Consider the following 23,937-nt stretch of genomic DNA (forward strand, 5'->3'; position numbering starts at 1 on the left):
TATTGTAATTTTCCTCCCAAAACAAAAAGAAATTAATATATTAGTTTGTAAACGCGATTAAATAGTGTATAATATGTAAATTGAATTAAAATTGTGTATTCACTATTTGGTTGTATTAACTTTTATCTGTATTACATATAAAGTTCTACATTTGGGATGTTTCAGCGTAGCTCTCTTATTAGTAAAAATATGTTAGATGCTAGAAAAAAAAAACAATAATTAAAAAACTCTGACATGTGTCATCATTATCCTTATACATTTAGAAAGAGGCTTTCTCACGCGTTAATAAACAAATTGTTATGAAGAGCGCATTGAGGAAGGCAAGAAAAATCCGCTCGGCTCTCTTATATGTATCAGTATCATAAATGCTGGTTTCCCACCGTTCTCAAAACATATTCATCAATGTAAACAACATCAGGTACTTTAAATCAATTTGATTACAGATGATTTTGAGTAAAACAAATGCAATATATTCGAATGATCAATTGACAAAAGATATTTGCGAGTTATTAACATTAGATAGGCAACGATAAAATACACAAAACGAAAGCGGTAAAGTATCTCAAAGATATTTCTGTTCTCTTACCCATAAACATATATCAGAGAATAGATAATTTAGAGAGGCAACATTCTCTCTCATTTCACTGACTATGCTTACACGTTTACAGCTCTCCCAATAAAACAGGGTGCGATTCGCACCACAGTCAATTCATAACTGTACTCTCAAATATGTAAAACTATTGTGTTATTGTAGTTTAGACATTTTATTAATATTTTTTATGCATATGCTGAATTCCTCGGTCATAGCTATGTGTTGAATATATTTTTTAAGAATAACAAAACTTTGTATCCAACATAATAAAAGTGAGTTAATCGAAATGTTGATTCCTTAGCATCGCACCCTGTTTACAGAGTATCTGGCGCACGATATAGCGCTCTCAGGCGCTGCTGGCCAGCAATTCTTAGGCTCAGTCACTGAGTAAATCGCGATGAGGTTGCATGAAAACAACGTAACGCGCGTTTCGTCTTGGAAACCATACGGTAGATATTGTTGTATACACTTGTACAGCAACAAAAGCAGCAGCATTTAGAAGTAGCAGCCAACAACAGCAAAAGGAAGATTTTAGAAACACAAAGGCAAAAAAATTACAAAGCAGCAAAAGGTGAATGGTGAAACAAAGTAAAATCCAAACGGAAGTTAAAGCATTCATTGAATGTATTATTTTAAAATTTTTGGTAAATAAAACCACCAAGAATATATGCAAATAAGATATATACAAATGAAATCGTAACGAGTCTGAACGAATTTTTCACAAGTACGGCTGAATCGCGCGCGCCCCCCGTTTTGTGTATAACTGTGTAGGTGAATAGTGTCTATGAGTGTGTGTCTGTAGAGTTGGGTATGAAAATATGCTATGGAATATGGCAAAGCGACGGGTGAAATGTGTAAATCGTACGGTAAATTAAGGCGGTCGTACAATGCGAATGTAGGGTGTATGCGACCCGGCATGGTACGGTGCGACGTGATGCGACGCGGCAAAGCGCAATTCGTTGCAATACCTATATAGGTGTTGTATGTATGAATGTGTGCTCGTTCGTTCGAAAAATGCAATGTCGGTTCGTTGCAGTACGGCATAACGGCAAAGGCGAATACGAATGTTGACGGGGTGGGGTGAAATGTGCTGTGAATCGAACCGATGCTTGACCATTGGAAAGTGCAATAATAAAATAAATGCAAAAAATAAAGACGCGAATGTGTTCAAAAATAGCAACAACAAAGATGGTATTTTGAGCGCGACAAGCATTAAATATAAATAGAAAACATCAAAAAGAAATTACGAAATTTCGCCCATTTTTATGGCGCTATAGCATGTGCCCCCAATGTCTCTTCATCACACAGCACTGTATGCTAATGTTAACGAAATGGCAGCAAAATTGTGCCTTATATGCGTTCAAAATAATATAATTTCCGATTGTGTATGTGTGCATTTTAAAGTGCATATACATATTTATGAGTTCAACAAAAATTAAGCAGAAGCAAATATTATACGAAACTTACAAAAAAATTAATATTGTTTTGGTCATATATATGCCCTTTAAAAAGTGTGAAGTGTTTATATTATATATAATTGTAATTTGTTTATATTTTCCATTTCTACAGTGATCACTTGGAAGAAAGAGTAATTGTTTTACAGCAAAAGAAAATGAAAATACGAAGTTCATAAGCAATACAAATAAAATCCGAAAATATCAAAAAAAGAAGAAAAAAATTCCTGATCAATTGTGTACAACAAATTAACAATATAAAAATAAAACAAGAGCATAAATAATTCTAAAAGTATCAGATTCACGGAAAATAATCAAGCACATAAAATCACAGTTTAATCAATACATGGAGGTTTTTCGAAGTTAACTATTATTTCAGAAACAGTCCATGCGGAATATTAAAATCTACTAACACAGTAAGTGTTTTTTAAGCGTATTCACAAAAACATTCCTAAGTACACGTATGTATGTGTGTGTAAATACATATATACATATTTAAAAACACGTCAAAAATTGTATATTTTTGCCTTTAGAAATTGATCACGAAAAATCAATTTTTTAATAATTCCTGAGCTTAACTATTACTGCAATTATTTCCTAATGCATATCTCTAGTGTATGCCACTTAAATTCATTGAAAAGTGCATTAACTACGAAATTAACATTGGATTTTGGTTACATAAAAGAATTTCAGTTAAAAGTTGCTTTCTGTTTGATATTCCAACCGATTTTAGATGCTGCGCTATCAAAAGCCTTTATATATAAACTTAAAGTTATTTACTATCTTGAATTCGAATTTAAAGGTTTAATATAATAATTTGTATTATTATGAAATAGTTATTATTTCACTAGAATATAATGGAAATAAGTACTATTTTTAATTTCCTTGGAAACAGTAAAATACCTAAGTGTATAACTCTTAAAAATTTCTTATACATGAAATGTTCAACCATATGAATATACATATGTACATATGTATATGTACCAATGTATACATATATTTAGTATTATCTCTATTCACCAATTAATTATTATTATTTTTTCAAATTTTCAGCGCTTGAAAACATTTTAATCCATTCCGCCAATGCTTCGAATAATCAAGTAAATAGAAAATATCTAAAGTGGAGGAAATCAATTGATAATAAAATTTATGTTAGAGTTTAAAGAATGCGATTTAAGTTGATATTTTGATTTAAAAAAAAAAAAAACCGTGCAAATGGAAAATTGTGAGGAAATAGACAAGATTAAAGCATAATACATTCAATTACGGGTAAGAAATTTAAATTCTAGAGACTATGAGAGAATGGTAGTAACAAATCGAATTTAAAGAAAGGTTTAGATAATAGTATAATTTTGAATACATGAGGGCACTGTGGATTAATTTTGGACAGACGATTAAATTGTCAAACAATTGACTATGACTTTTATCAGTTAATATGTAGCTCTGTAATTGTAGCACTAAATATGCGAAATTGAACATACTATGTATGCATACAAGTGGAGGTACATGTGTTTTCTTAAATTCAGTCATACGATATTAATTATCATTCTAAACTTTTGAAAAGATGACTGCGTCATTTTTACCGGTTTTGGGCTTCTTTCCAACATGCGGAAACTTAGAATGGTTCCCAAGTACATCAACTTAAACTCGGCTATGGTCCCTTACAAAGATCGTAAAAGGGCTCTGCTAATGCGATTCGGGAAAAATATTTAAGGACGGTACATGTATTAGTGAAATATTCGTAGTGTGCGTAGACAATGACGAAGCGCTGAGATGAATAAAAAAGAATGAAACTCCCATTAACATTTGTACATGTGTGTGTATGAATGCATACATTTCGAACGCGCCAGCAATTGAAAGCGGACAACCAAAGAATTTCACCAGATTTAGCTTTAAACTTAGGCAGTCAATGTAGAAATAAGAATAAAAATCCACTAAGTGGTAGGGGGCAGCAGTCATCTGAGGTCGGAGCGCTAGAACCATGAATTGGGTACCTCATGTTAGCGGCTCTCGCATACTTACACAATTGTTAAGTGCAAACATCTACAAACTATAGTGAGCACCTCATGGATACGGTGTGCACGACCACGATGATGGTCCCCAACTCTGCTATTTGTACTAGAATACATCATGTCAGCCACATGATACACACACACACGCATCATCTGCTTTTTACACGAAATCGAGAGAGATGCACTGATGCAGTAGTTGAAAGTGCGACAGAAATGCCATGAGTTCTATACTTGTGTATGTGTATCTCGCCTAAAGAGAGCTTGTCGCTACACAAAGCAGCAGCAGCAGCAACAGCCACAACGCAATAGGTAGTTAATCGGCATGAACGTGCAATAACAAATAGAACGCAGTTGCTGAAACTCAATACACTCAAACATGAGTACGTATATACTTAAATGTATATAGGCATATCCGCTATGAATAGGTTTGTTGGTTTATGTGGCTTTGCGCGTCACAGCCCAAAGAGCTGTAGGGGGTTTCGCTCACCGCGACAGCGCTACAAACGCAACGTCAAGTGCGAGAGGGAGCGAGCATTTGGTACCGCACGAGAGGTTTCGGTCGTAGAAACGAGATATCGAATGTGTTATGAATGTTTTTGGCAGCTTTAACGACAGCGGCACATACATACAGGTTTATGTACATATGTATGTACGCAGAGAATTCGTTTCACAACGTTAAACCGCTTTGCACTCTGTTTTGCTATTCAATTTTACTGCAGTGCAGCAAAAGTCGAGCGACAAAAGTCGTTATTTGCTAGAAACTGGCATATTGAACAAATGGAACGCATAGCCTGGTTTGTGCTCTGAGAGCCAAAAATCGGATCGGGAGAGAAAAGTACCGAAAAATAAAATGATTTCTTACAACTACATATTCAACATTGGTCACGTATTCAAACGTTTTGAGATTGCTTAATTTGTGCCATGAAATGGCTGCCGTACGCAGCGTCGAGTATTCGTTTCTCACCGCTCGACAACGCTCGTCTTGTTGCTTGAGTTTATGCTGCCGTGGCAAAGTTTGCACAATGTTAGTTCGGACTCCGGACAATTTGCGCTACTTTAATGCCACTTAATATGTACACATGTATGTGTGTATTGGTAATGCGTTTATGTACTGCAGCTTGCTGCAACCGATTTATGTTCGAATTGTAGGGTGCTCTCTCTTCCACAAAACGAAGAGCTGAGATAAATTTCGACGCTGACGCAGGCAAAAATCATTCAAGGGGCATCGTCGTGGCTAGGAGTTAGTCGCAGAATTACACACTGATAGTGCCTGGACGCGAATCCATAAAGAACGCCTGCCAAATACTTTTGTCGCAGAAGCGCTACCTATGTATGTATGTCGATTTCATTGCGAGGGTGTTTTGTTGTTGCGTAAATCTCCTCTATGATTAAATACACAAAACACTTGCATGTATAGGGTTGTATGTACATACATACATACATACATACATACATACATACATTACGTAAAAGCATATAATGCTCGTATCACATCGGTTATATCTTTTTGTTGTCGCTGTCTTATTTATTCATAAGATACATATTTATTGCATCTGCATCTGCATGAGTACATTCACACGTACTTACATATGTATGTACAACTAAGTTGGTATATACATAAATGCATGACGGTGTGCACTTTACACATTGTGTACAATAATTCCCGAATGCACTACTAAGTGTGTTGCATTCGACTAAACATAATGGTCGAAGGTGAATTCATATTAAATTTATGTACATATCTCTTTTGTCTACCCAAATCTTTGGGGACCAAAATTTACGAACTAATGTACTTAAATTATCTGTATATTCACATACATCCATACATGCTACATACATATGTATGTATATATAAAGCATTTAAGCGATTTTGATGATCCTGAATGTATCCACTCTTGAGCCTTATTTCTGTCCAAATCAACAAAGTTGTAAGATGTAAGAATAATGAAGCAAACATTGTTGTACCATCTATTCACTTATAATCCGTTAATCCCTAGTTGTTTTGGTGTCCACCGAATATATGAAGGATTTCCATCTTATATTTGATATGCTCCAGCGACCTCTTTTACATATAATATACATAATTAAATATTTTATTTTATCCTTAATAAAAAGACATTTGAAGTTCAGGCGACAAATGTCACCAGTTATTCAGTTTGATTGGTGCTAAGCTGGTAGTAGCAGAAGCTGCAAGGTCCAATATTTTTATTGGGTTTGGCCCTTTGGAGAGATTCCTGGTGGCTTTGGTTTAAACCTAAATGCTGGTAGAATTGAAAGATTCAGTTCAGTGTAAAGTCGTATTGCGGTCGGGTGCCGGACCCACAGCATCGCAGAGGTTTTATATCGGCCTCGAACCCGACCAAGGTGGAAATGGTGTCCCTTCCACCTTAAACAATTGGAACCAAATAATGCTTGCAAAAAACTTGCTTTATCAACGGATTATTTTGATCTACTTATGTGCTTTTCAGCACCGTGATGTTAGGCCATCAATGGCAGGTACTCACGTAAAACACACCGGACGTTGTCCTTTATGTAAATCTGATTAATTTTATATGAAAACCAACCTATGGGATGCTTATTCTTTCATTTTTACTGCTTTAAATGTTCTTTTAATATACGATGTGTGTTCAAAAAATAACGTGAAGAAGAATTTTCAATTTTTTTATTATGTTGATGTAGGTTCATTAGAGCATACCAATTTTTTTACCTAAAGTCGCGTATGTGGAAAATGTTCTACGGATCATTTTGAAAAATATTGCATAAGAGACTATGGGTCTAAAATCGGTTTATTTTCTTCTTCTATTCAAAAAGTATTTATGGTCTATGGAAGAGAAGAAAATTTTTGAAGATAATACTTATGTCAATGAGCAATAGAGAATAAAATAAATAAATGTGCTGTTCATGTGTATTCTAATATAAGACATTTGTGTTGAATTTAGAATTCCGTATTAGTATTTACATATTTTTCACTTTTATATTCTCTAACACTTCACTAATTCGTTTGTACACATTTATTTCTCACTATAAAGTACAAATATAGCTTTCATTCAATATTTAACTTCTTCAATTTTATTTATTTACACATTAACCTAACGGTTGTAAACTGAGAAATAGCCAGTGTTCCTTTACGAAAACTTTTTAAATGAACCGAAATGAGTAAAGATAACGGGGGTATACCCAATAGAAGAAAATAAATAAAGTATTCGATTATCGCGCATAATTCCTTTCTGCTTTGGAAGCCTTCGGCCGCGATTAAAAAAAACCTTGGGCCAACAGCGGGGTGTTCTAATTTTTTTGTTTACGTAGGACTTCTTTTGCGTTAGCGGCCTTTCGTCGCTCTTCGAAAAAAAATAACCCTGGTCTATCCAGCACCGAGGTTTCTCAAGAGAAGGGAATTTGAAAAATATTTTTGTCCATCATCTTTCCTTTTATTTTATTTTTGTTCGTTTGCAAAATTTATATTATAGTAACACGGTTATTTGTCAGCATGCAACCGTTAGAATTGAACAATAAGTTAAATATTGAATAAAATCTAATAAAATGTGTTCAAACGTATTGGTGAAGTGTTAGGGGGGATATCAAACTGGAAATACATTTTAAATCGGGAAATACTTAAAATAGTAGAAACTTTCAACTTTAAATGCAAATATCTCGAAATGGCATGGCTTTATTTATTTATATTCTTGATCTGGAGGACCTGCTATATCCGCCCTACCTATTTCATTCTCGTAATCCTGGGACGGTATTCTAAAGCCGGCCCAATTGTCTTGTACTAGAATACAAATGAACAGAACATTCATTCACAAGTAAAACGCGCAAACGGTGTTTATTTTTTCTGAAATGTGACATAATTTATTTATTTTTTGGTAATTTTCAAGAAAATGTTTATTTATGCATATGTAGGTACATATCAATAGCGCCTACAAACAACTATGTGGATTTCGAAGTGAGTAATTTGAATTCAATGTGCATAAAATTTTAATTTGTGAAATAAATTCTGCTGAAGTGAGTTCTAAATTCAATCCACAAATTTATCGCGTTACGTAACAAAACCTCTTTTTTTTAAATAAGTATGTAAAATTGTGGAATAACATAAAAAAAATTAATTTGGTGAAGTGCAAGTGTCAAAATAAGTGAAATAAAGGAACGAACAAATTATGTGTGTATGTAGTTTTCGATAATCAAAATGCTAATATTTGTATATATGTAAGTATGTTGAATATAGAAAAATCTCCATCTATTCGATCGAAACACTAAAGAATCTCCTAACGTTCGCGCTAACAACCGCACCCCAATGCGCATTAAATGCGACTAAATGGCAGAGAAAGCAAGTCGACGAGTGTAGGCGCTCGCGCTCGGCCCCAACTGCGCCGGCAGCGCTAAAACAACACGACAATGAAACCAGCCAGCGCCGAGTTTTAAAGTCAGAAAAAAACACCTAAAATACATTCTCGTATATAAATTGCACATATGGGTAGGGGGTCGAAGAGGCCAAGAGAAGAACAAGTATCTTTTGCTTGGTCTTCGATTGATGTGACGGAATTGTGTGAGCATGTGTATGGGAATATCGATGTGAGTGTGATTGTTCGCTGTGGCGTTTGCATATGTGTACAGAGTGGACCCCAAGTACTTAATAATGACAGAGAGAGAATAAGGTGGTTATTTTAACCCCCCTGCCGCACGATTGCTGATCAGACCTACGGTGGGCAAACTTGTGTACTTACTTGGCCAGCCAACAGCTCATGTTAAATACCTCACCGCGGCTTATGAACTACTGCAACTACACACAAAGATAACAATGTATGTAGGTGTGTTGTAACTCACGTCTGCATGAAAATATACACCTACTTATGGTATACTATATATAAGTGGATGGTTAGGCATACGGCCCCACAACCGAGCGTGTATATTTGTGTACTGTGTATGTGTGTAAATATTCCTCGTCGCCGCTATAGCACCTTCCATACTTCGGCCAATCCACTTGAACAACACCAACGAAAGTATATAAACTCTTATATAAAAGTACTTATAAACGTACATAAATAGCATTTGTGTTTCCGTTTACTGTTTATATATATGTACTTATGTATATCATAAAATCATTTACATATGTATGTATGTTTGTGTAGCTATTTACATGGTCCATGTGTTGTTTTTCCATGCAATGTGGGGTCTTTTGAAAACTTGTGAGCACTTGCATGGATTCCTACATCCACATAAGTATGTACATATGTACATATGTATGTAAGTCCAAACGCATGTATGTATGTATAATGATATTTCTACAACGGTATGAGTGTGACGAAATGTGCAGTGGGAGATGGACGGTGCATTTTCCTTCGTGCCGCTGTGTGGGTGTGCTTATGTGATCGGCTGGGTTGCACATGATGCTTGGAACCTGCACTGTTTCCACAGAGGCAAACGTCAATAGTACATACTACATGTATTATTTATGTGAACATGTATGTATGTATGTGTACAAGTGGGGCCGGGATAATGATGCAAGTGGGCAGACAACACGAATTCGAAACCGAGCAATGCATGCTTCAGTCGCTAGTCAGGCTGCCGGAAATATAGCTCACTTGTTAGTTCGTCCAGTTTTTATACATATATCCATATATCCATACATTCGTATGTACAAGTCTTGGGCTATAACTGGAATAAACGAACATACTAGTATATTGTACATAATAATTTACTTGATCTTTCCTGCACTTCTCAACACCCGCATTGCATCCTCGAAAAACGCATGTTTTCACTGTGCTGGTGTTTTTGAATTTGTGGAGCAGGTTTATTTCTGCATACATACATATGTATGTATGTATTTACCTATGTACATATATGAGTTGCTTTGACGAGTCTGCGCACAACAAAACAGCAACGTAAAGTGAAATAAAAACACAGAGCTCGTATTTATTTAGTTTTTTCATGCAATCGCATTTTATATAACGTCGACGATAACGTCAACGGCTTTGCTAGCGACATTGTCCGGGGCTTTAAGGATTTCTGGGCATAAGCTTGAACAGATAAAAGCAAGAATCCATAATATCTTTATATGTACATATGTAAGTATGTACAAGAGCTCTTACATACGACATACATACATATGTATGTATGTATGTATGTGTTTATGAAATGAACTCCCACTTTGCTGCAATTTCTTGGCGGTGGAGGCTAAATGCAATAACACCAACGGGGCTAATAGATACTTGCACAGTAGTGACAAACGGCGCTGGTTTTATATTCATATATGTATGTACATATGTAAGTATAATAAAACAATTATATATAAAAATAACAACAAATGTTTGCCGTATTGTTGCCTTTAAAATGTACTTACATACATGTGTGCATATATGTATACTATATATACATATGTACATATTTACATATGTATGTAGATATGTAAATAATTCCACGTAATCAATACAATTGAATGAATCCGTTTTCAATGCAAGTTATAAAAGTGAATCCAGTGCTTTTTTTAATGCAAGTATGTCCGCTAAATTAAATTTGGGGCAACCAACTGAGGGGTAGGGAAATACACGGACAGGGAACTGCTTCAAACACTACTACTGTATTTCCTATTTAGCGCTTAACCTCCAGAAAAGTTGTGATCTGAAGGGTGATTCTCTGCCACGCAGGTGTGCTGAAGTACATACATACATACATATGTACATAAGTATATTATTAATAATTTGTTAATTTTTTTTTGTTTTGATTTATTGTGTTTTGTGTTACACTCCTATTATTTTGAACACAGCTGGGCCTACATACATTATTTTATTAATATTCAGGATCTCTCAATTTTGTCTTTGATTCTAAGTTTTCATTTGATGCTAATTCTTCTGAAAGGACATAATCAATAAGAGCCGTATCCTAAGTAAAGCATAGTTCTCTAATTTATTTGTGGTAGTTTAAACCCTTAACAGGGAGGGCAACGTCAGATACCCTATGAAATATATGTACATATGTATGTATATGTATATATATGTACATATATCAATATGACGAACTGGGGTGAATTTTAGAATAGCATTCAGCGATTTCGGTGTTAAAAAATGGTTGCAAGCAAACAAACCAAACAAATTGAATCCCAGTGACGAGCTTAGTTGATTTAGCCACGTCCGTCTGTCTATCCGCTTGTCTGTATACACGTACTAGTATTTCAGTTATTGAGATATCAATCTGAAATTCACACGTCCTTTTCTCTCCCGGAATTTGCTAATTTTTTGACAAATATAAATAATTATATGTTTAAACTGATGCACTGTGTATATTATAAGAATAAAAATATAAAATAAGTATGTTTTTCTTTCTGCTAAAAATAAAAATTGACCTCACCATCTCCCATATACTATGTACACATGTATGTATGTATTTATGTATGTATAAGTCTCAGTCAGGATTTTGACTAAATAGCAACAAACACATGTACGAAGGCCTAGAGGAAATAGTATCTTCTATAAATGATAAAATTTGTGTTTTTAATGACGCAACCCTTTATACATATCTATGTACATATGTATATTAATTTGGTTTTCTGTACAAAAGTAGTAGGCAACATTCACTTCCAGATCGTTAAAGGTAGTTAGGAACATTTGAATGAGTATGTATGTAATTATGTATTGTAAGTAGGAGACTGCGTTATAAATAAAATAAGATTTCTTACTAAATTTGCTAGCAATCGTGTGTGTGAGTGTTATTATTCTGTTCTCATATGTATGTACGTATGTATGTAGGTATGAGGAGTATCTATCTTTCTTTGCATGTGGTTGTTGTTATATACTGATTTATACATTTGTAGATACATACATAAGTATGTGTGGAAAAGTGAAGTAGTAGAAAAGGAATCAGCAACCCTACAAAGGCTTAGCCCGACATTGCAACAATAGCGCTATAAGGAAAAATAACACCAAATTTATATTTATATGCGCTCATCACAATTGTATTTATATACATAAGTAAGTATGTCCATATGTGTAATAGCTCAAATTTTATAGAAATCTTTACCATGAATTCCCATCAAATGAGAGCCGCACATCATACATACCCACATGTTCAACCGTCAATTTTTACAAAATGTCAACTATGGGACACCCTGTGTAACTGGCAAAAACCGTACATAGTGTGCGTATTATATCTTTACCTAAACAAATCATACAATTTTTTTATAAGAGTTTATGCATTCATATAAACACGTATGTATATATGCATGTGTGTTCGTATGAAAGTTAAAAGCGCTTATTTTGATCGACTCTCTCGTTCTAGCATTTACAACTGTTCTCTACATCGCATATTCTCTTGTTTTTCTACCACCCTTTTCTTCTTCGCACACTAGTGTAATGAAAGAACCAAGAACAATATGACAGAACCAAAATTTACAAAACGGCAACCAACTCATCAACTTCATTGCCATGCACACAGTCTCATTAATACATACGTTTGTACATACACACAAATCTATTCTGCTATGTAAATAAATCGAAAATTCTCTCTTCTTTCGCGCGTACTCAGCAAATTTTACCACTTATTACCTCCCTCCCGTGCGCAAACATCATCTAGTCAATTATATACTCGTATTAAGAAAACATTTCGCCATGTTGCCAGTTTTCGTCGACTTGTTTCTTTTTTTCTCTATTCACTCATTTGGTATTGTATGTACGTTCGGCTCTTGCTGCTTTCGCTGTGCCTACAGCAGTCGCTGCAGTAGCCGCTGCCGACGCTGCTATCGGTGCTGTTTGCCCTGATCTATTGTGCTGCTTTAACATTGCTTTTGTGTGCGTACGTTGTTGCCACATTTCCAGTTTCCGTTAATTGTATACGAGCCGAGTAGATTTATATACACACATATACACATACGCGCACACAAACTCAAGCCAATTTAGCTGAATTAAAGTATGTATGGGTTTGTATCTACAAAACAACCGACTGAACGGTCACAATAAAATGTTATATGGAATTTTCAACATTTGGTCATGTTTTGTTCGTGCTTCTCACATTTTAGGCATGTGAATACACAAGCAGCCATACATTTATATTATATATGTTTATATAGGAGCACATACATATGCATATACACATACTGCTGTTATAAAAGCACGTTGGTAGGTAGCTCTTCGTACAAATTAGAGTAAGAAGTTGATGGTCGGTCGATTGCGGGCTAGAAAAATATGTATAGACACATGTATGTATGTATGTACATACATTTGTATATATGTATAATCACATTTTTCTTATAATTGTTTACTTACAAGCGGTCATAAAGAAATAAATTTGTATGTACATATCTACAGTTGCTCACAGAATTGAGCGTACAGCAATTATTATTGAAGTAAAACCTTAATACCAACTTCTATACCGAGTCTATTAATATTTTATTTATATCTATTAATTAACAAAGTCTTCGAGTACTTTTTTATTTTTCTTTAAATCAATAGTTTATTAATAATAATTAGTTATTAAAGATAGGAAAACTATGTATCTTTTGTCGTGGCATATCTTTTATTTTTTGTGTGGAGGCTACGAACATTTCCTTCCAAGTCTTACTTATTTCACGCTTAAAGCTACATACATATGTATGTATGTATCTCTGTTTTCTAGGTGAATATAATGTATGTAACTTATGTATGACTTAAACCCACAAATTCGCAACGGTGACGATTTAAATTGTTTGATAGCATTATACAGCCAGTCCCGACCTACATACTTATGTACATTCAAGTATGCTTGGATCAAAACGATAATTGTATCTCGAGTTCTCTGTAACTGCCGTAAATTTCTTGAAAAAATGTCCATTTAATAGCTTTGTATCCTTCAGTAATCTACCCACTTTCCCATACTTTTAACGATTTGTTAACATGGACTATACCGAATTCTAGCCGTTTAGTTCTAGTTATTCAAGGATTATTTCTCCAGCGTTACCAAATATCATAAGACAGTTTAACAACTTTGCGATAGTTTCTGTTTAAAGTGCGTTACAATGCTAAGTTGTTAATATGTATATCCGTATCTGTTTAGAAAAAACCTATTTATACGCTCAATTGTGTGAACAACTCTACATCATAACATGTTTTATGCTCATATGCTGCTGGTATTCTACTACCAGCTCCATACATTTCCATAGGTAGCTATTAAAAACCATGAGTTTTTTTAGAATTTTCATAGTATCTTCTTGGAATGATTTTAAGTTCGGAATCATATCGCATGTACATATACATATACATATACATACATATGTATGTATACGCATATCATTTACACATTATACATATGAAATTCCTCTATTAACGATGATAACCTCAAAAATATGGATTCAAAACCAAAACGTTGCTTTCGCAATATAGACATTGCAATGGTGAAACAAGTCTTATGGATCGACTCACTAGATCAATGTTGTCGTGTTTTGCAACTTATTAACAACGGCTTTACCCGTTAGATTTGGCTTCATGTGGAGTTCCCGCTACTGAAACCTCAAACTTTTACTGTTTGGAACTGGAACTAGGTTCAACCCAGAAATTAAAGGAGCTCATTTCTAAGACTAAAATTAAAAAGAACGCTCTGTTCTTCGGCGTGTATTTTGTTGTCGGAGATCCCTTTTAGGTTACAAATATTGTACTTCACAACAAAATACACGCCGAAGAACAGAATACAAATCTATTTGGAAAAAAAATATCACAAACGGTTTTTTTAATTTTTTTTATACTATAATGTTATTTAGAATAACAGATTCCAAACAATGTCTGTATACAATTTATGTATGTATATCGATTCTTACAAGATTGATACCTAATAAGAAAACTACATTTGTACATATGTACATATGTATGTATTTGGCAATAAAAAATAAAAACTTTAAACAATTGTATTTCTTTTTCTTACAGTAAATGTGCGTGTGTAAGTGCTTATAATACATTAAACTCAGATTATTCGCATTCTATCGACGACTTTTCGGAAAAATAATTTAACGATAAGCATATTCAGTCGTCCTTCAAAGTGAATGGGGTGGAGCGCGCCCCTCTTAAAACAAGTCGCCTCCATGAAGTTTTATAAACAAAATGGTACGTGAAGAAACCCGAAAAATTTGTTTTGGTCAAATACCCGAAGCGAGATTACGTGAGGATACAAAAGGCAGAGAACACTTAAAACGGTAAGTTTAGAAATCAGTAGTTATAAATACATAAGCATACATTTTGGACTCTATGAATTTGAATCTCCCCAATGCGATATTATTCTAGTTTTGCCGAATCCTTAGGAACTAGAAAAGGGTTGCAGAAGTGAGTTTGGAAGTTAATGCACGATAATTTATTATGTGTCACAAATAATTTTTTACTTGGTTATAAGATTATCGAAAAAAGTCCGTCTTTTTGTGAAATATCAACTTATCCCAGCAATTCCATAGATAGATGTGCTTACTTACACATGTACATAGTACATTTGCACATACTATACCTACTATATGTAAGTAATTAAGGAGTGACAGCATAGTGGATGCAAAGTGGTGACGAATCCATTTGTTATCAAAAACAATTCCAAAAGCAGGCGTTCATTCATTTAAATAAATTCCGAACACCAATTTCGTCCCATTCTGTGTAATATTCATCCACATCATAGCCATCAAAAGGAATGGCCACAAGACAGTTGCTTTGCGTAAGAGAACATACACAGAAGCGGGAGCTAGTCAGGAGTATCATAGCAGCTGACAAGACGAGAAAGAAAATATACACAAATGCATACATACATGGATATCTACATTCATAAAAATTGTTTGACACATACATACAACGTATGTACAATAGCTGCATTTATGCTTATTTGGATGTCACATAGTTGTATGTGTAACCAAGAATGTTTGTTGTTGAGATACAAAGCCAAAGCGGTATTGCTAGAAGTTGGACTTCCTGTATAAACTCATACATTCACATTCATGTATGCACAGGCATATTCGTGCTGAAGAACTGCCTAGCTAGTTGTTCTGAAGAAACGATTGAGTGGCAACTGACGTCTCACGCTGCTGCGAATTTTTCAGCTCTTTATACATATAAAACCCTGTTTATATTTTCCAGTAGAAAATCCTTGCCTGGTGTGGGCCTCTTTTCGCTTCCTCTGACCTTCTTCAGTCTTTCATATGGTTGAAGTCGTTTTGTGCATTTTGTGTGAACCTATCCAATCTACAGACACATGCTTACGTCCACATCGGTGTGTGTGTGTTTGCATGGCTGCGTCACATGAATAACGAAAACAACTCCCAGTTGAGGAGTAGAAAAGCAACGGCCGGCGACGTTGCCGCTGAGACTATCTGAAACTTGGCGGTAAGTTGTTGTTGCTTTTTTTTATTTTTGTTTTGTTGTCAGCCCGTCTTTTCACTTTGGTGACTACAGTCACATTTCTAAATGAAGCCGACGGCTACGAAACGATTCACCAAGCAACCAACCAACAAACCAGCCAGCCAAGAAATAAAAACAAACATAAAACAAAAAATACAAGCACACACATTAACACGTTCGTCGAGTAGGTAATTGTCGGCAAACGTTGTTGGAATCGGAACAGGCGAAGAGTGCATGTTACTCAGCGAGGCAGCAGCAACGCACGAACGCTTGTGTGCCAAAGTACAATTCGGGCAAATACGAATAAGTATCTCGTGCGTGTGTTCGCATTCGTCGGTAATATGAAATCAAAGGTGGTAGTAGCGGTGGTTGGTGCGCATCCATAACAATGCGCTGTGTGAAATGTGGCAACATCGCAACGACGACAATGTTGTTTTGTATAAATCCATTTGCGAGTTGCTATAGCCAGAGCAGCTCGGCATTTTAGCTCTGGCTCTCACAGTTTCTGTGGCGGGCTGTCGGTTGCTTTCTGCCTACTGTCGATGGCTGCGCTGATGTGTTATGCCTGCGCCTAACTGCGAGATACAAAGAAGCAACTACAATTTGCTCGCCTCTTTCTTTGTTTGTAGTAATTTTAGTTGCGTTTCAGGTTATTTCTACACGTCATGGTTCGGTTGTCTGCCTGTCTGCTGCCCGCCAACCGAACGTCTGTTAATCGGCCCTAGCGACCGTCTGTCGTCCGTCCGTTCCTCAATCTATCTATTCGCATGGCAGCTGTGTGCGTGTTTACCTTTTTTGTAGGCTGTTCGGCCGTGAATGTGTTAGTTCTCGTTTGTCTTTTCGTGTAGGTTTCATCGTCACCGTTTTGTTTTTCTCGATTTCGAGTTATTTCGCAGATACTATTTATTTTTCATGTCTGCTTTAGAATACACAATTCACGGTAATTGCTTGTTGTTGGCTCTGCTGCCGATGTTCATGTTATCGCCGTACTCTGCTGATGCTATTTCGCTATAGTAGTTTCATTATATTGTATGTATTTCGCGAAGTAGGTATCTGACGGATACTCGTTTGGTAAACAATTTTTGTCTTTACCTTACCGGTATATGTTTATGTGTGCCTTCATGGCGTAATGTTTATTTTCTTCCAACATTTTGTGTTGGCTATTTCCCGAAAGCGGCTAAAATCTATTGTAAGGAATACATACATAAGTACATACATACATATATTATTTATGAGAACCTCATCCATAGTCAAGCTGGTATAGTGGGGCTACTAAAGTTTAATCATCCAGTTTCGTTTAACAAGCTTGAAATGACTCCTTAGTACCGGTTATGTACTATTACATGTGCATGTGTGGATATGCTTTCTTTGGTTATTTTAACTTGTATTTTTTTCATTGATCATAAGCACCTCATAACACTATAGGAGGTACAAAATAATATACATATGTACATACATACATACTTATTTCCTCCTTATATACAGATGTACATACATAGATACATATGTACATGTGCTAAACACAAACCTACATGTGTTTACAAATATATTTTTTATTCCCCTGCCAGAATATTAAATAATATACATACATACATACACTGAATCCTAATTTCTGCAAATGAATAATAACGGATAGTCTATTTCTATCTGGGTTCAGCGCATGATTTGCATAATCTTTAGTAAAATCAAAAACTATAAATATGCGTACCATCGGCCACATATGTATGTAACTGAAAACACTATTAAAATTTTAGAATAACAAAACGGAGAGTTAGCATGTTATATTATTAAAAAATGAGATAATTTGTAAATATTGGTTAATTGGAGTTATTTCTACCTACCAACATAGAATACATACATCCATATGTAGATATGTATATACATATTTTTGAACGTAAAAGGAACCTTAGACCTCACTGGATTACAATCAGCGGTCTTTCACACACACACGTGGTACGTTTATTTACTACAACCAAAAAAATCTCATATGGATATGACTACGATGTAATAATGTATTTACAAAAACTTACACGTACTCACATATACATACATATGTATAATCCATAGGTGGACATACAAACAAGTGTATAAAAGCAAATAAGTGAATATGTGCAATTCCATTCGTATTTAGCCAAGAACTAAAGTATGTACTGAATAAATTCACACATGTGTACATTTGTACGTATGTACTATATGTATGTTCGTAGTTATTGCAGTAAGAAATTAATTTAATTACAATTGGAACAAAACGAATGAAGAAACGCGCTCGTCGCTCAGTCGAGCAATCAGCCGAGTCAGTGGCAGCGAGGGAACGTCAAAACATGAAAAAGGCAAATTGTTTATTGGATGGTGTGGTGCGGTAATGGAAAATGAGTCATGCGGCGGAGCAAAACAGATGCACGTACCGTACTCACTAACACCAGCACGCTCATGCGAAAATTGATAAATAGTACAAATTACATATGCCGAGCTCAATATGTGAGTAATAGTGGGCATACGCCAGACATGGAATGGAATAACACACCATCCGGCGAATGAAAAGCCACTTATATAAATACGTGCCTTCTCACATATGGATGGATAAAAATAAATATAAGTATGTATGTATATAACCGGAGAACGGCAAGTAAGATTGAATTCGAGCTTGTGTGAGCCTCCATAGACATGTGAGCAAATTTCTTTCTTCGCAATTTCCCAGCTATTCACTTGCACACCACCGTTGTAGTCGGACGCGACGAGTTGCTCTCCCGTCAGTCGCAACTCGAGCCCAACTCTATTGCATTCCCGCTGCCACAAATTTAAGTCAAGTCTGTATAAAATTTTCTAATTTGGTTTTTTTTTATGCAGATGTAGGAACACGAGTGTGTTTAATTTTTTTGCTACGAATTTTTTGAAATCCATATGGATATTCATACAAAATAAAATTGGTTCAAATTATTTAAAATTAAAACCTTTCCTTGTTTATACATACATACATATGTACATATGTATATACATACTTGTGGTTATTCGTAAAAACGAAAATTTATTTGTTTTTAAAAGGCACAACACAAACTTTATAGTATATTATGAACTACATATGTATGTATGCATGTTATGTGGATATGTGCATATTTAAAATGTATAAAAACGTATTAAATTGCTGTATTCCTCACATACAACCGTTTCTCCGAAAACTTAGTGTTTATTAGCTATGGTAGCTTAGTATTTTCGGATATTACATCACACAAAAATGGAGAGGAAAGCAGGAACAAAAACAAGTTTCGATTAAAAATATTTAGAAATACTTGTAAGCTGTATTGAACTTAAAATTACACAGAGTGATCTTCTTTATAAATTATAATTCTATCAATTAAAATTGAGATTAACCGACCTCAGACTTTCTTATGATCCTATGTAGTTTTTATATTTCAGAGGATTAAGTAAAACCCCAAATAAACAGTTATTATCTTTGTGCAACTAAATTTATTGAACTCTTGATTCTTCAAATAAAATAACTTAACGTTTAATGCTGATGTTTCACCTTGAAAATTTGGTACATATTTATGCAGGTATTTACCATATAGAAATAATAGTTTATAAAATCATCTTGCTGACAGCTTGGTTTATTTCGTACAATATATTATGATGGACTCAATAAGATCTCCTATAGACTCTTTGTTCTTGAAGTAGCGTTGATTGTTCCCTCATACGCGTATTCATTGGAAAGTGCTCGCTCGGTATGCGCAACACCTTTCGAAAGTCTCAAATTACGCTCAGCAAAGTGTGGTCGCCGGTTGTGTAATGAATTCAAGCCTTAGTCAGACACGTATAGCGTATATTTATTGCCCATACCCAACGCCAGTGTATATATTTATGTACATACTTATATGTTTGCTATTTCATGTGTGGTAGAAAAGAATTCATGCTAAATACTGTGTCGGTACAATTTTTATTGAAAGTTCTCAAATAACACAACTTAAAATATACATAATATGTATGTACATACATATGTATACTACATGTATACTACAAACATATTAGGAGAATGGAATATGCATGTACATATTGCTTGATTATACTAAATAGTATATGCAGTACGTCAGATCCTGGCATCACATGTGGGTCGCGTTAAGAAAGGTGTGTGTGCATGCATGATTTCTGTTGCCCATAATTTGGCATACGTAAAGCCCGTGTTTAGCGCGGTTCGTCTATTTTTTTTGTCACATATGTAGTTCACCATTGCTTGGCTTCCGCGTTGTATTTAAAAGTCTGCCCTGCGAAAGGCCATGAGTGGGTGGGAGCCTCCAGTACCTGTAGACTAGGTACGTAGAACATGCTCAGAAAGCAAATTTTTTATTTAAGATTATAGTTTCGGAAGATACAAGAGTTCAGTTAAAGCAGACATATTTAAAATAGTATTTTCATATTCTTATTACAATTGGCTAAACGATTCAACAAGAGTTAGAGGAAATTATAATGTATATAGTACAATGCTTGGAATAATGAAACAATAAGTGATATAAAATGTTACGCGCGAAAGCGGACATGCATGCTCATAAAAATATAACCATTTTTTCCCATAAATGTATGTAAGTGCAATGAGAAAATTACAAATGCGATAAAATTCGATATCGGACTGACGTCAATTGCCGCCAATACATACGGATGTAGCTGTTTAACCATAATATTGGGAAAATGCCAATATTAATTTTTTTAAGATAAAGTATACACGAGATCCCTATTCGCTTCGATTGATTCAAACACGCACACACACCCACAAATACGTAAGCGAATGCAAAATCAAATTATAGCCTCATTCGCCATTTTTCCCTTCAGTTCCTCATAGCATTATACATATGTATGTGTATGTAATTATTACCCAAATTATACTATAGAGGCACATCTGGTCACACGCTCTTCAAATGTATACAACATTCGTGATTCGCTGCATTATTGATAGAAAAATCGATAAAATAAATTCTTATTAAAGGCGCAAAAGATTCCTCAGAGGGGTACACTATGAATGAACTATAATTATAAAGCTGAAATAAAATCAATATTTGAATGAAAATGGCAGCTGAAAGAGTTGCACGCTACCATTGGTCAAACGTGTTCGACACAGCTTTTGAAGGATAGAAATCCACTTAAACATCCTGAAGCTGTCCACACGCCTAAAGTTTTTGACCTTATCGATGTTCAAATGCGAGTTTCGAATAATGTGAATAAATTTAACATTTGTTCAGGAGAGCGGTCTTTTTATACTTTTGCAACATGTTGCTACAGAGAGTAATAATTTTAATAGGACTGTGGGCTGTCCAAATTTGAAGATAAGCGTGGCACCACCCACATTTAGATGAAAACCCCTATCTTGGCACCTTCCCGACCGATTTCAACCAAATTCGGTGGGTAATATTATTATTATTATTATTTAAATATTTCTATACTACAATGCAAAAATGTGCGAAATAAGACAAAAATAACGCGTACTTCCCGGTAACACAATTTCAAATTCCATTCGGTTTCTTCACTTTCCATTATATGAATCAAGAAGCGAAGCTTTTGAGTTGTGCCACCTTATGACCAAAAATTATCCAAATATACGATATAGAATACATAACTTTTTACTGAAAATATGGGTCAACCTTTCAAAAATTTATATTATTGAATTTTTAAAATAATTGTCTTTGATCCTGGCAAGTTGCGAGACAATTTGGACTTTTTCTTTTGAGATATGGAACTATGTATATACGCTGTAATATATATTTTTGGTACGAAAATAACGTCAAATTTCCAATGTATGTGCATACATATGTCGACTGTCACTTAAATATTACTTATACGCTCTGTTGAACTGAAGCAAAAATACGTGTTGCTTTCCAGTGTGGTGTAAAATATATGTATGTATGTTCGCCACCAGCATTTTACATATCCAGGAAATATTTCTTTATCTCTTTTTTGTTGTTCTTAACACAGAAGTATCGAAAATTGCAAGGACAAAACCTGCAAGAAGGTGCTAAAAAACATACTCGTAATCGCCGGCACATTTTGCGACGCAATATTATTGCTGGTGATCAATTCCATTCACATCGGCACAACCATCGCATTCACAAACACATGTACATGTAAGCCCGTTAATATGAGTGCTTTACAAGCGGCAAATGTCAGTAGCGTTATCTGCCCTAGAAGTAATAGCTCCATGGAACTTATAATTGTGAATAACCGAATTTGAGCAGAAAATATTATCATATAATTATTTGAAAACTAATTTGTGTTTCTGAACCCCAGTAAATTCAGCCTCAAACCAATCGAATCTTCGATTCTAACATTAGATATCTAGTCCGATTCGAGAACAATGTAAAACGAACTGATCAGAACTATAACTGGAGAATAATCAGCTCAATTACCTATTCGAAATAAGACAGATGTAATAAGCTAGTTCGGATTTGACCTGAACTGAATGCCATTTACAAATTTCAAAATTCAACTAGATTCCAGTATATTATTTGAGAAGAAAGCTTTATTTGTGGTGGAACACAATGTCTCTGTGTTCTGTGTTTTCTCCTGATTACATTTTGTAAATTCTAGGATCTGCAATATGATTTCCTTTATTTAGTCATTGTGTTTGTGTTGTTTTCTCTCCTGGGACTTGGATTTATTTGACATGAATTTAGCCCATTCCCACGAGTTTTAATAACTGTTATTTAAGCCTTCACTCTGCATTTGAATTGAATAATACGGCACTCCGAATATGTTCGTTGAATTTATATTTAGGCTCTGTAATTTGTTTTTGTAATGTTGTTTTACTTTGCTTTTAGACTACAATTAATCATTTAGAAAAAATATCACATCATTGCCTTTAGGTGATAAAGAAATATTTACTCAGCCAAATGCTTGTGTGTGTTCAATGTGAGTATCAGTTAAACTGACATTTCAAACTGATTAGATCACATGAAATTCGATAAGATAGTGTGAGAAGGGCATTTTTAGTTATGATTGGACGGCAACGGCAACATGTGGCTCTAGCAAGCAGTTATGGCAGTCAAAACTAAATGCTTACGTATGTGTGAATTATCGGTACTTGACCGACTTTTCATAATTACGATTGTAAAACTAGCCGTTTGATTTTACTCTATTTGTGCTTAGATTATATTTGCGTATGTCCGATATCGGCAAGATGTGGTCATGAAGACACGTTGAAACTATCTATATATGTACATATTTATACTGCAATGCGCATAAAAATATAAAAAATAATGTTCGTAAATATTTACACACGTATTTTAAGACAGCAGGCAGCTCTAGAATAAAATTTTATAATTGCTTTGGAAGTGAATTTCTTTTCGGAAGACATTTAAGATGCCATCCTTTATTTCTTTTTTGTCTTGAGCTGAAGAATCTGCAATATTAATAGGAAATAAATTAAATTTTTTACGAAGAAATCTGGCTGACTTCATCTTCATCTGACATTTACAGCCACGGAATAGCACACTTCAAACGCCAATTTGCCCTATGTATTTGGACACTTCGTTCACCAAGATATCGTCGTTTTTCACCAAGATTTCAACACACAT

At 34.8% G+C, this 23,937-nt stretch overlaps 1 protein-coding gene across 10 annotated transcripts in view; it reads left to right on the top strand.

Moving 5' to 3' along the window:
• The first annotated feature begins 961 nt into the window (after window positions 1-961).
• The window catches only part of LOC120767536 (protein split ends), a 62,722-nt gene continuing 39,746 nt past the window's right edge, over window positions 962-23,937 (top strand). For 6 of the 10 annotated variants that reach the window (XM_040093629.1, XM_040093636.1, XM_040093633.1 and 3 more), the window contains exons 1-3: window positions 962-1,236; window positions 2,162-2,462; window positions 14,942-15,207. In XM_040093629.1, coding sequence (XP_039949563.1) covers window positions 15,116-15,207 — 92 coding nt within the window. In that variant the 5' untranslated portion in view covers window positions 962-1,236; window positions 2,162-2,462; window positions 14,942-15,115. Of the gene's footprint in view, window positions 1,237-2,161; window positions 2,463-3,292; window positions 3,316-14,941; window positions 15,208-23,937 lie in introns of those variants that run through there. The other 4 variants (XM_040093630.1, XM_040093631.1, XM_040093632.1 and 1 more) reach the window with 4 other exon arrangements.

This window comes from Bactrocera tryoni, chromosome 2, assembly GCF_016617805.1.
Source record: "Bactrocera tryoni isolate S06 chromosome 2, CSIRO_BtryS06_freeze2, whole genome shotgun sequence".
NCBI classification, from domain to species: Eukaryota; Metazoa; Arthropoda; class Insecta; order Diptera; family Tephritidae; genus Bactrocera; species Bactrocera tryoni.